The sequence below is a fragment of the Lycium ferocissimum genome, chromosome 7 (genome assembly GCF_029784015.1).
Source record: "Lycium ferocissimum isolate CSIRO_LF1 chromosome 7, AGI_CSIRO_Lferr_CH_V1, whole genome shotgun sequence".
NCBI lineage: Eukaryota > Viridiplantae > Streptophyta > Magnoliopsida > Solanales > Solanaceae > Lycium > Lycium ferocissimum.
In genome coordinates, this window is record NC_081348.1 from 38,350,485 (window position 1) to 38,361,918 (window position 11,434).

The 11,434-nt window shown below is 35.1% G+C and overlaps 2 protein-coding genes across 4 annotated transcripts; one reads left to right on the forward strand and one right to left on the reverse strand.

Annotated features, from left to right (window-relative positions):
- Positions 1 to 1,727: 1,727 nt before the first annotated feature.
- On the forward strand, positions 1,728 to 5,782 carry LOC132064855 (uncharacterized). 3 transcript variants are annotated; one of them, XM_059457997.1, is made up of 3 exons: positions 1,729 to 1,878; positions 2,657 to 3,716; positions 5,411 to 5,782. In XM_059457997.1, exon 2 carries the CDS (start codon positions 2,686 to 2,688, stop codon positions 3,694 to 3,696), a length of 1,011 nt encoding a protein of 336 aa, XP_059313980.1. In that variant the 5' UTR covers positions 1,729 to 1,878; positions 2,657 to 2,685; the 3' UTR covers positions 3,697 to 3,716; positions 5,411 to 5,782. The 3 variants fall into 3 exon arrangements, with proteins under 3 accessions (XP_059313983.1, XP_059313980.1, XP_059313981.1); XM_059457998.1 differs by lacking the exon at positions 1,729 to 1,878 and adding an exon at positions 2,230 to 2,501; XM_059458000.1 differs by lacking the exon at positions 5,411 to 5,782 and having other exon boundaries at positions 1,728 to 1,878; positions 2,657 to 3,717.
- Positions 5,783 to 6,309: 527 nt separating this feature from the next.
- On the reverse strand, positions 6,310 to 10,104 carry LOC132064856 (protein TIC 21, chloroplastic). Its single transcript, XM_059458001.1, has 4 exons — positions 9,762 to 10,104; positions 8,367 to 8,624; positions 7,100 to 7,300; positions 6,310 to 6,562 (listed from the first exon to the last, which is right to left on the reverse strand). The coding sequence occupies exons 1-4, from the start codon at positions 10,011 to 10,013 to the stop codon at positions 6,449 to 6,451; spliced, it is 825 nt and encodes a 274-aa protein (XP_059313984.1). The 5' UTR covers positions 10,014 to 10,104; the 3' UTR covers positions 6,310 to 6,448.
- Between the last annotated feature and the right edge of the window lie 1,330 nt (positions 10,105 to 11,434).

Here is an 11,434-nt window from a genome sequence, read left to right on the forward strand (position 1 = left end):
TTTTTTGGTAAAGTTTTTTTTTTTTTTTTTTGTAAGTGTAAGACAATTGTATTTTAAGTTTTGTATGTTCTTTTGTAGGTGTATTAAATTTGCATAAACATAAACTCTATACTAAATTTATACAGTTATTTACATATTTGTTATCGATTTTATACACTATATTTTGATCGAAATTTAGGTCTTGAGTGAGATATACATATTTCATACCAATTGAAATCTTTACACTATAACAAACAAAATATTACTAAACTCACTCAGTCTCAAGATGAAAATAAATATGCTATACACTCACTCAAACTTGATCTAAATATTACTAAGATTAAAAACTTGAAAAGGGAAAGTATTTATAAGCATTTAAAATTCAAAAAGTACTTAACATCAACCTGAATCAACATATTGATAATATTAGCTAGATGTGATCAGAAAAGGGAACAAATTTATATCAAACAAAATTAATTAAAAAAACGATTACCACAATCAGAGACAAACAAATCAGAAATTTACAAAACCAAAAAAGATCGCTATATGCACAACCCAAACTAATTTAATCTTGGACAAAATCTCATCGGCAGTACATTTGTTCGATGTGAATAACTTTTGTTCCACAACCTCCTTGATATTCTATCGTAAATCTTCTCTGTTTTCGCTCTATTCTTTCACCACAAAATCAAACTTTTTGTCCACCACCTTTTTTGTTGCAATGCTGTTAGCGATGACTTTCAATTGAAAATGTTATAACTAGAGTTATTACAGCAAAAATTAAAGTGGAAGGTGAAGAATTTTCTAAGTAATACGTACGTGTTTGTGTTAAACAAACTTGAGTTCAATGATCTGTAAATACTAGTAAATTCGTTTCGTTCTCGTCCTTGTTGGGACATAGTTAATCAATTTATGTGTGTTTGGGTTGGTGGATGTGAAATAGATTAGGTTTTGAGCGGTATCTGTTACTATACCAACGTCCACACATTCAAATTGAATATCAAATCTTACCTCATTGGAGGAGATTTGAGATCCGTAATCCTCGCTTTGCTTACGCAACTACTTTGATCACTTACATTTTTTTCCCTCTCTTCTTTGTCATGGCTTTAATGTTATCCTCCGCCTCTCAAACACATTCATTTTTTTTGTCTCTTCTTTGTCATGGCTTTAATGTTCTCTTTCTACTCAAAATGTCACCTTAAAAGCATCCAATACTTTTATGGTGTTTGGTGACAGAGAGAGTTCGCTTTTTATTCACTCTTTAGAATGACTAATATACCAATATTTATACCACATAATTAGAAAGATTCACACATAAGATATTCTCCATTTATGTTTAATTTATGACGTTAGATTAAATTTTATAAAATTATAAATATAAATTAGTTTTGATGCAATACATACATTGAGTAATAAAATATTTGGAGTATATTAATTGGATGAACTCCTGTCCTTTAAATTGGGCTGAGAAAACAATAATTATTGGCTTTATAACAAGAATTGATTTTATGAGAATTTAACTGCTATAATAGAGCCATTTGTTGAGAGCAGTTGTTTAGTATTGTATAATTTATTTTTGAGTTTCATGACTCGCAAATAATACTGTAGTAACCTTCCAGCTTTACACATATCATGTTTAGGGTTACAAGACACTTCATACATTTTATATATTTTAAAATTTTTTTTTTACTTTCTTAAATATTGTGTCACGGTAAGATCAGACAAACAAATTGACACAGAGGAAGCCTATTAATTTTGGGCTGAGCAATAATTTTACCTTTGTATCCCTTGTTGTAATTTTTCAGTTTCCAACATTGCCCTCACTTACAAAAAGCCCTTGACCTAACGTTCCTTTTCTTTTTTTCTTACTGTCTCTTCCAGCGGTTTCTTCAACAATAGGTAAATTTTTCTCTCTTTTTCTTCTATGCGAGTTTTAGTTATATTCTCCGCTTCTTTACTTTTTATTTGCTTTTATTTCTGCTATAAAATCTCCAAACAAAAAAAAGACAAGTGTCTTCAGATTGGTTGTGATGATTGAATTGTTCAGGCCTTTGTTGTTGATAGTAGGGATTTTCTACTTCCTTTCCTTTAAATCGTTATTTTGAAGTTGTTTTATGGTGAGTGAATTGTTTAAGATGAGGAAAAAAAGTAAAACCATTAAAAATCAGCGTCAGATACTTTCTACTCTAATTTCGCATTGATAAAGAGGAATTGAATGATAGAATAAATTAGGATATAGGGATCAGTATGCACAAATCCAACTCAACCTTGATTGCATATGTAGATGTAATTAGGATAGCTGGTGCAGAGCCAAGATTTCAACTTTATGGGTTTCTAGGTTTTAGATTTTAGATTTTAGAATGACGACATTAAGTGGTAATAATTGGGTTCTAAATTTAATATTTGTATATATATTTAATGAATTTATTAACAAAAATACATTGTTCGAGCAAAAGTTACTGCATTCGGCTGAACCCGTATCAGGGCTACTAGCTCCGCCCCTGATGTGAAGCACCCCAAAGGTTCGCTCCATTTTTTTCCCTTGTCTCTTGTTTCTCAAAATCATTTAAATCGTTAGTTTTTTGTTAGGGAGCCTCATTCATTTAGTTCTTTGTCTTTGTTGGCTCATATTGCAGCTACTTATAGTAAAGTTGATAATTGATCATTTTTGTTTCAGGATAAAGTTTATTCCTTTCTGAAGAAAAAATGAAAGAGGAAGAAGTAAATAGGTGCCAGATTCAGGAGTGGTACCCCAGATTTAAATCTGATTCCATAAAGACAATGATTCATGAGCTACCCGAATCCTTTGTAGAGTACCTTACCAATGATCACGGTCCATTCCTTCTCCCTCTTTCTATTGATGATGATGATGCACTGCCTAATAGGATCCATAAACCTGAAGAAGAGGAGGACTTTGAAGTATCTGAAGGGTCGGAAGACGAATCAGAACGACCATCACCTCCTCCTTCTTTCCCGGAACTGGAAACGAAGATCAAGGAATCTATAATGGCCCTTGGGGGTTCTGTCTTCCCTAAGCTTAATTGGAGCGCACCAAAAGATGCTGCATGGATCAGTTCAACTGGGAATCTTTGTTGCAACTCTTTCAGTGAGGTTGCACTATTACTACGGGCATCGGATTCTCTAATCCATGATCTATGCCATGTGTATGATTCGTGCAGTGATAAGACTGTCTCGAGGCCCTCAAAGTTTTTCCTTGCACTTCGAAAATGGTACTCATCCCTGCGCCCCGAGATGGAATTTCGCTGCTTTGTACGCAATGGGATCCTTTTGGGGGTCTCCCAGCGCGAGGTGACTGGATTCTATCCTGGTCTTCTTGAGAAGAAAGACGAGTTGATAACAATAATCCAGGCATTTTTCAATTATAAGGTGAAGGGAAATTTTGAATCAGAAAGTTATACATTTGATGTATATGTCACAAATGATGAACGAGTTAAGCTTTTGGATTTCAATCCTTGGGCCGCATTTACCTTACCTTTGCTTTTCACCTGGGAGGAATTGGAAGATAAATTGAGGGAAGAGGGAGATTGCTTGGAGTTTAGAATTGTAGAAAGCCAGTGTGGGGTCCGTCCTGGTTTGAAAACCGCTGTTCCTTATGATTACCTAGATACTAGTCCAGGTAGTGGTTGGGATGAGTTTCTCAGAAAGGCTGATGAGCAATTGGCACAACAGATCAGGTCTCCTCAAGCAGATGCTTGATTGCTAGATGTTCAAAGACGGTATGATACCTTTTTCGAGTAATTAATCAATAATATACTTGTCGTTTGTTATAATAGTTCTTGATATATGCAAACCAGATTGATGTTCTTATTTATTTATTTATTTATTTATTCTTCTTAATTCATTTCTTTTAAGAAGATGATTTGTTTTCTTTATTAAAATGTGTGCCTTGATTCAAGATGACATATAGGAGTTCCTAGATTGTGTGCTTGATTTATGACACAAGTTGACATGATAATCTTCTAAACTGGTTTGATGGTTAAATTTATATGTTAAGTACTGTATCTAATAGCTGGATGCACTCCATTTGGACAAGTGATCTTGTAGCTTTAAGCATTTCACATATGTCGAACTATGTAACAGTAATGGCTTATACTTTTGTACTCCAAAGTGCTTTAAAGAGCAAAGGTTGGATAACTAACAAATATGGTAGAGTTGAAGTACCTTAAGCATGTTCTTTATAACATCACAACATAACAATGAGAAGATAAAACGTCAGAGTAGCGGCGTTAGGACGAGCCATTTGAATTTTGGAACTGTATGCAGTATGTCGCCTGCCTGCCACTGAAATCACCATTTCCTATCTGACTTGCATGTATTAAGCCTGCTGCCAGCATTCATCCTTAGCTAGGATCAACTCTCCATAAGATTGATAGTTGCTTTACTATAGATTCTTTGTTTGTGAACAAAGCGGATTTGAACTTGTCTCTCATCCCAAGGCATAACTTGTCTCTATGCGCTTTCGGAGTTCATTCACAAAAATGTAGCCATCCTTGCCTCATCATGTTAATGGTACGAACCTTTTTCATGTCATTGATCAACAACGGGGGAACAAATCAAACTAGCAAAACTCACATTAGGCTTGGGATAATCAGGGTCACAAGGGTGACTTCCACCATATCAAGGTAATCCTCCACATTGAGTTATATCCCTTCCACGCTCCATCGAGAAATAGAATTGACTAATCCTAAGTCAAAGGGGGAAGAAATTCAACGCCGCTATTCTTGGACATCCTTACTTATGAATAAAATAATAAAGTGCTAAATCTTTGTAATATATGTTTGAGTGAGAACATATACTAGTAGCCGTTATGAATTTTCAAGTAAAAATGGAAGAAAGTTTGCTATGACCAACTTTGGATGAAGCTTGTATGGACAATTGCAAGAAAACTCTCCAGACAATATACGTTGAATGAACAAGTATTGTTTGTCTCCATCTCCATGTATGTATATATGCATAGAAGACGGGGGTGTTCTGTGTAACCATACATACTTTCATATTATACACATGTAATAATAGGTGTATAATACTTCAGTCTTTGGGTTCACTCTGAGATTACCCATTGAGCGAGAACCACATGCTGCTATTGAGTGCTGAGAGGGACTTCCCATCCTCTAATTGAAATAAGGTGTGCATGTTTGGATGAAGAATGCTTGCTTATCATGTGGAAAATGACAGACAAAGTTGCGACTTTTCTGAATTTGAATCCATTTGTCTGTGCTCCTAGCTGTTAGACGTCATCTTCCTTTTGCCTACCAAAACTCATTTGGTTACGGTGCCTGAATGTAACAGAGTAACAAATATATCAATTCCTTTATGGTTGAGTTTCAGATTTTATGCCAGATGTAGATTTGTTTTTTATTTTTGCATTCTTCTCCCATTGTCTGACAACTCTGTGGATGCCTTTTTACAGGAGACAACCCTGATGTCTACGGACCAGGACTGTTTTCAAGAGGATTTGGGTCTTACTCAAATTGTTGTGCGCATTATATGTAATTTACTGTCATCGAAAGGGACCATTATGTCCACAATTTTCATCACTATGTTATGCTTTTTAGGACATTTTTAGATACAATGTTCTAATATACTGAAGGTTATAGTTAGTATGGTAAAAGGACTGCTTGTTAAAAACGGCATTCTGTGCCTTTTTCATTTTCGTTTGGCATGTCAAGGCATGACTGATGTAATATGAAGCAACTAGTGCAAACGTGCAAGCTGTCTTTGACCTAGACTATGTATAGTTGAATTCTTTGTTACTAAACAAAACAATGTGATGTTTCACCCTCGTGATGATATTTTGGATCTCTGCTTCAATAATCGACTTGCTAATTCAAGGAGTTTTAAGTAGAGGATATGTCAACACTATAAGCTCTCATGAGGTAGGCATAAATAGAGAAGACGTAAGGACATCATCTGGTTGAATCCATAAGAACCCTGCAACTAGTATGTTTAAGACAACGATGAGCATTTTGAAAATTTCGTGCAACTTCCCATGAACTTCTAAATCTGCAAATCTTTTTAGAATGTTAAGAACATTATTGTCCATTGTCTTAGTCCCTAAAAGAATAAATAGAAAAAAAGAAAAAGAAAAGAGGAACCGTAGCAGAGAAGGAAAAGGAGAATGTACACAAAAGAAAGAAAGAGGTCGACATAAAAATTTCCTAATAGACTAACACAGAAAAAGAGTGCGTCAGGTTGCTTCTTGCACTGTGAGAGGGGTCTTTAACAGGTGGCAAACAACTCCCTTTCCTTTAGACGCAAAAACATATGCAATGATAGTCGTTAAGATTTTTACCAAAAACCTCTCAGAAATTGGAGAAAGAATAATAATTTCATTTGCAAGTCATCAAGAAGTGGGTCACTTATATTATAGTAAAAACACATGGCTGTGATCTCAAAAGCCTATTGCTGAAACTTTCTAGAGTATTATGATGTTGACTCCCCAAGCACCTCATGCAGCCCTTGGAACCGGAATGCCTTCTGAAGTTGGTAAGGTGACTGAGCGCAGCAGCTCCAATGAGAATACCAGACCTAGAAAGTGTGAAACGACGGTATTTGCTGATGCCTGTAAAAGAGAACATGTAAGACAGCAGGGATTAGCAACTATTGTACCAATGTGGGTCACTTGAGCTCACTGAACAGAGCGCAAATGCATGCATGACTTTAGACTACACATGCTGGAAGATCAAGAGATAAAAAGGGACCAACGTGGTTCTCCTCTCCAAGTCTAAAAAATAAGATACCTCGATGTTTTTGAAGTAGACATCAAAGTGACTAGATATAGAAGAGGAGGAGAAAAGAAAATAGCGTGAGATGACCAAATGTAACCTCTTCTCTTCCACAGGGAAGAAGGCAAAGAGGAAGTAGGGCACCCAAAAATGAAATATCCTATAAGTACTTGTCTATGTATGAGATAATTTAGGGAATAGCCAAATTTACAAAGTAGATAAGCGCTTTAAAACCATTTTTCAGCCCCTCATAAAGCAAATCTTTTCTCTTTTTTCTGTTCTATCGATTTCAATTACTAGTTCATAAATGAAATGTGTTTAATACATTAATGAAGGAAACCAAACGTTAAGAGTGGAACAATTTAAAGGCATACCTGAACGAGAAATACATCCAAAGCAAGCACAGGGCTGCTCCCAGGAGTCAAACCCTGGTAAGGATTAGTTGATGTGGTAAGAGCCTTAGCCACCAATAAACCTACAGTTGCTTGATTGCCAAGTATAGCGGCACCCATTCCCAGAAGGTTCACCACTATTCCGTTTCTCAAGCTTTTCACAACATCAGCACGAGGAGGAGCCTACAACAGAAGCAGTCAGTAGAACAGCTCCGCCAAATCATTAGACATACACTTCACGAAACTTACCAACATGACAAGTAAGAGAAATACATATACCTTATAAGGAAATATAATAAGTCATATGTGTGCTTAAATTTAAGCCTAATGAGGAGTTCTATAAATACAAGTTACAACAAAGCTAGCAGAAGAACAGCTAAAAATAGGGATTTAGTAAGGTACTTTCAACGTTAGCAAATCTTGTTCTAGAAATTCTAGGCACAGAAGCTCTAGCGTTAATTGAAATAACCACAAAACTGGAAGTTATGAACTTTTTTTTTTTTTTTGATAACTGGGAATTCCAATAGCTCACGGTTCGAAACTCGGGGGATAATTGATCCTCCATTTTATCCTTCTCATTTAAATACTAAAGGGTCTATGGGAAACAGCTTCTCTAGTCTCTACCTCCGAGGTAGGGGTAAGGTCTACGTACACCTAAGTTGCTCAGACTCTCCAAAAATGTTGCAGCACTATTGGAAACAAGGTAGGTAGGATTACATTGGGTATGTTGTTGCATTCAAATACTAAGCTTTTGTCTGCAGCAGGATTCGAACTTGTGACGTGCGCCTAACGCACCGATCATGTGCGGCTGCGCTCTTAGCACTTACGGAAAGTAATGTCTATGGAAGCACCAAACATTCTTGTTCATCAATATCTCAATGTGTTCGTGTATCTTCAAAGGGAGGTTATGTACCAACTTCAGGAAAAGCATCAGGAAATATAAGGAAAAGCAGAAGCAAAATTAAGATTATGTGAATCGTTAGTTTCTCATAGCACCTGGAACTTCAAATATCATCTGGTTTACAAATGGTACATTTATTTCAGAACCAGCTCAATGGCTGAAGAAGCACCATCTGAGGTGAAATCCGTGTTATAAATACTCCTATCACTAGTATACCACAAATTAAAAGGCACTTGCATCAAGTTAATACGAATCTGTCACTTTTTTCTTTTTGCATATTGATTGGATCAGAGTTCAACATAGTGTAATCTATTTTAGAAGGAAATTTGAGAAAATCTGGGGCAGTACCTTTGAAGGCTCATTAGCTGACCTCCGAAGCTTTTCAGACAAACGAAGATAGCCGAATGACCAAAATACTGAAATAAAAGCAGCTGCAATTCCAGCCGCAGTTGAATAGAATGTGAAGGGCGATGTAATCTTCCCCGTAATCACAACCGAAAACGAAAGGATCACTGCAGCAACAAGCGTACATACCAGCTGTCCCCAAAACCCTAGCGTACCCAATCTTTTGAAGTACCTTGCTGTATCCTGTAGTCTTTTTGCAACCTAAATGTTTGAGCAAAACCCAATCAATCAGTCTCTAACTCGAAGACACAAATACAACAATATTTAGGGTGTGTTCGGTATGGAGGACTAGAAAATATTTTCCAATTTTCTCATGTTTGGTGCCAAAATTTTTGGAAAATATTTTTCTTGAGGAAAACAAGTTCCTTAAAAATGAGGAAAATGACTTCCCTAATGGAAGTAGGGAAAACAAATTACACAAGTGGCATTTCACATTGATTTTCCCGTCTCACCCTCCAACACACTCCAATCCCACCCCACCCTCATAGCCACCATCATCCCCACCACCCAAACCCCTACCCCCAACTCCCTTAGTGTTTGCCTAGATTAGATACAAATGCTTTTGAGACAATATTTTCTGCTTGCATACCAAACACAAGAGAATAAGTAAGAAACCTCTTATTTTCCAAGAAAACATTTTCCTTCATACCAAACACACTCTTAGTAAAGCCTCAATTCAAGCTAGTCGATGTTGGCTATATGAATCCTAAATGTCCACTTCACACTCCAATGCTCAATAATTCGACTCTAAAGGGGTTTGCTAAATTTTCTACTAACTCAAATATACCAATCAAACAAGATAAAATGCAGCAAGACTAGATTGGCACATTTTAAAACAACTCAAAAATTCCCAATTAAGAACCCAAACTCATTCTTTCAGAACCTAAAATGGATCCAATTAAAACTATCTTTACTTATTTCAGCATTTTGACAAACTTTATTTACTTTTCACACACTAACCCTAAAAGCAGCAGTTGAACACATTAAGATACATACCAATTTCCACTCCCAATAACCCAATTTCAGTTCACAAAGCTAAAAACCTCTACACAATCGAAAGGTGCAACCATTAATGCTACAAAAAATTAAATGGGAAGTACCTGAAGCAACTTAACCTTTTTCAGAGTCATTAATGAAAATTTTAGCATTTTGACATACTAAAAGAAAACCCTAATGCCCTCAATTGATTCATTATAGTACATAATAACCCAATTTCAGTTCACAAAGCTAAAAAAACTTCGAAAGGTGCAACCATTAACAGTTTGTTACACATTGCAAAATGCTGTACCAAAAAAAAAAAAAAAAAGAAACTGGAAATAGTGCAAACATAGTTAGTACCTGAAGCAACTTGGCTTTTTCAGGATCTTCATTTGGGGAAGTGTAGGGTGTAGAAACGGGAGAAGAAGCTAATATTCTGGTCCTTTTGCTCAATTGAGGCAAATTAAGTGGCTCTTTTTGCAAAAAGGAAAACGGTAATGATGAAATTAGGGCATTATTTGGTCGTCCGGCTAATGGTTTTCCGGTAGGTGGAAGAGCAAATGGAGCAGTTCCGATGCCGGGGCGACCCGCCGGCAAGAGTAAAGTTTGCATAGCTACCTACGTTTGTTTCGTTTGAAGATTACACAGTGGCTACAGGCGCAAAATTTTAGCAAAGCTCGATTCTGTTTTTCCTTTATTATTATTTTGTTTTTTTCCTTCTTCTATACTTTACTTTACTTTACTTTACTTTACTACTATTTAGAAGAGGGAGTTTGGGGGCACTTTTTCGTCGTCCGTTTGTGGACCCCCCATAAAAAAAAAAAAAAAATTTTGGGCCCCATATTAATCAAGCCCTAAAAAAAAAATTGTGGGCCCTATATTAAACAACATCGAAATATTAAAAAAAAAGTTTTAACTCACCACATCCAAAATCGCGGGAAAAAAAAAAGTGGAATTCCATATTAACAAAATCAAGCAATATTGAAAAAAAAAGTAATCCTATATTTAAAAACAAACGCCGTTAAAAAAAATGTAGCCCCATATTAAACACGATGCGTATTCGTAGAAACACTAATATAATAAAGATTTAGATACAAGACAAACTACAACGTTATATTAATCGTATTTTGAACATAGTATATATATATATATTGTGGGCCCCATATTAAACAACATCGAGTATTAAAAAAAATGGGAACCACCACATCCAAAATCGGGGGAAAAAAAAGTGGACCCCATATTAACAAAATCAAGCAATATTGAAAAAAAAGTGAATCCCATATTTAAAAAACAAACACCGTTAAAAAAAATGTGGGCCCCATATTAAACACGATGTGTATTCGTAGCAAACACTAATATAATAAAGATTTAGATACGAAGACAAATTACAACGTTATATTAATCGTATTTTGAACATAGTCTATATATATATATATATATATATATATATATATATATATATATATATATATATATATATATATAATAAAAATAAATAAACTAATAATGTCCAAAAGGGTTGCCCCATACTAAATAACACCAAGAATATAAAAAATAAAAATAAAAAAAATAAGAAACTATATAAAGCATGGGTTTAGACTCATGCTTCATCGTCCATTCTCCCTTAAAAAAAAAAAAAGGGGTGGGCCCCATACTAAATAACACCGAGCAATTAAAAAAAAAAGGAAGAAAAAAAATTGGAACTCACCATCTCTAAACTCATGGAAAAAATAAAAATGACCTCATATTAATAAAATCAAGCAATATTTTTTTAAAAAAAAATTGAACCCCATTGGGCACTTTTTCGTCGTCCGTTCTGGACCCCCCGTAAAAAAAAAAAAAAAAAATTTTGGGCCCCATATTAATCAACCCCTAAAAAAAAAAAAAAAAAAAAAAATTTTTTAGGGCCCCATATTAATCAAGCCCTAAAAAAAAAAATTGTAAAAAAAAATTGTGAGCCCCATATTAAACTTAAAAAAAAATTGTGGGCCCCATATTAAACAACATCGAGTATTTAAAAAAAGTGAAACTCA

Coding starts and splice junctions, on each gene's coding strand:
- LOC132064856 (XM_059458001.1), bottom strand. CDS start 10,013: ATGCAAACTTTACTCTTGCCGGCGGGTCGCCCCGGCATCGGAACTGCT. Junction 8,625..9,761: donor AAAAAGCCAAGTTGCTTCAG/GTACTAACTATG, acceptor TCAAACATTTAG/GTTGCAAAAAGACTACAGGA. Junction 7,301..8,366: donor CAGCTAATGAGCCTTCAAAG/GTACTGCCCCAG, acceptor CTTCTGTTGTAG/GCTCCTCCTCGTGCTGATGT.
- LOC132064855 (XM_059458000.1), top strand. CDS start 2,686: ATGAAAGAGGAAGAAGTAAATAGGTGCCAGATTCAGGAGTGGTACCCC.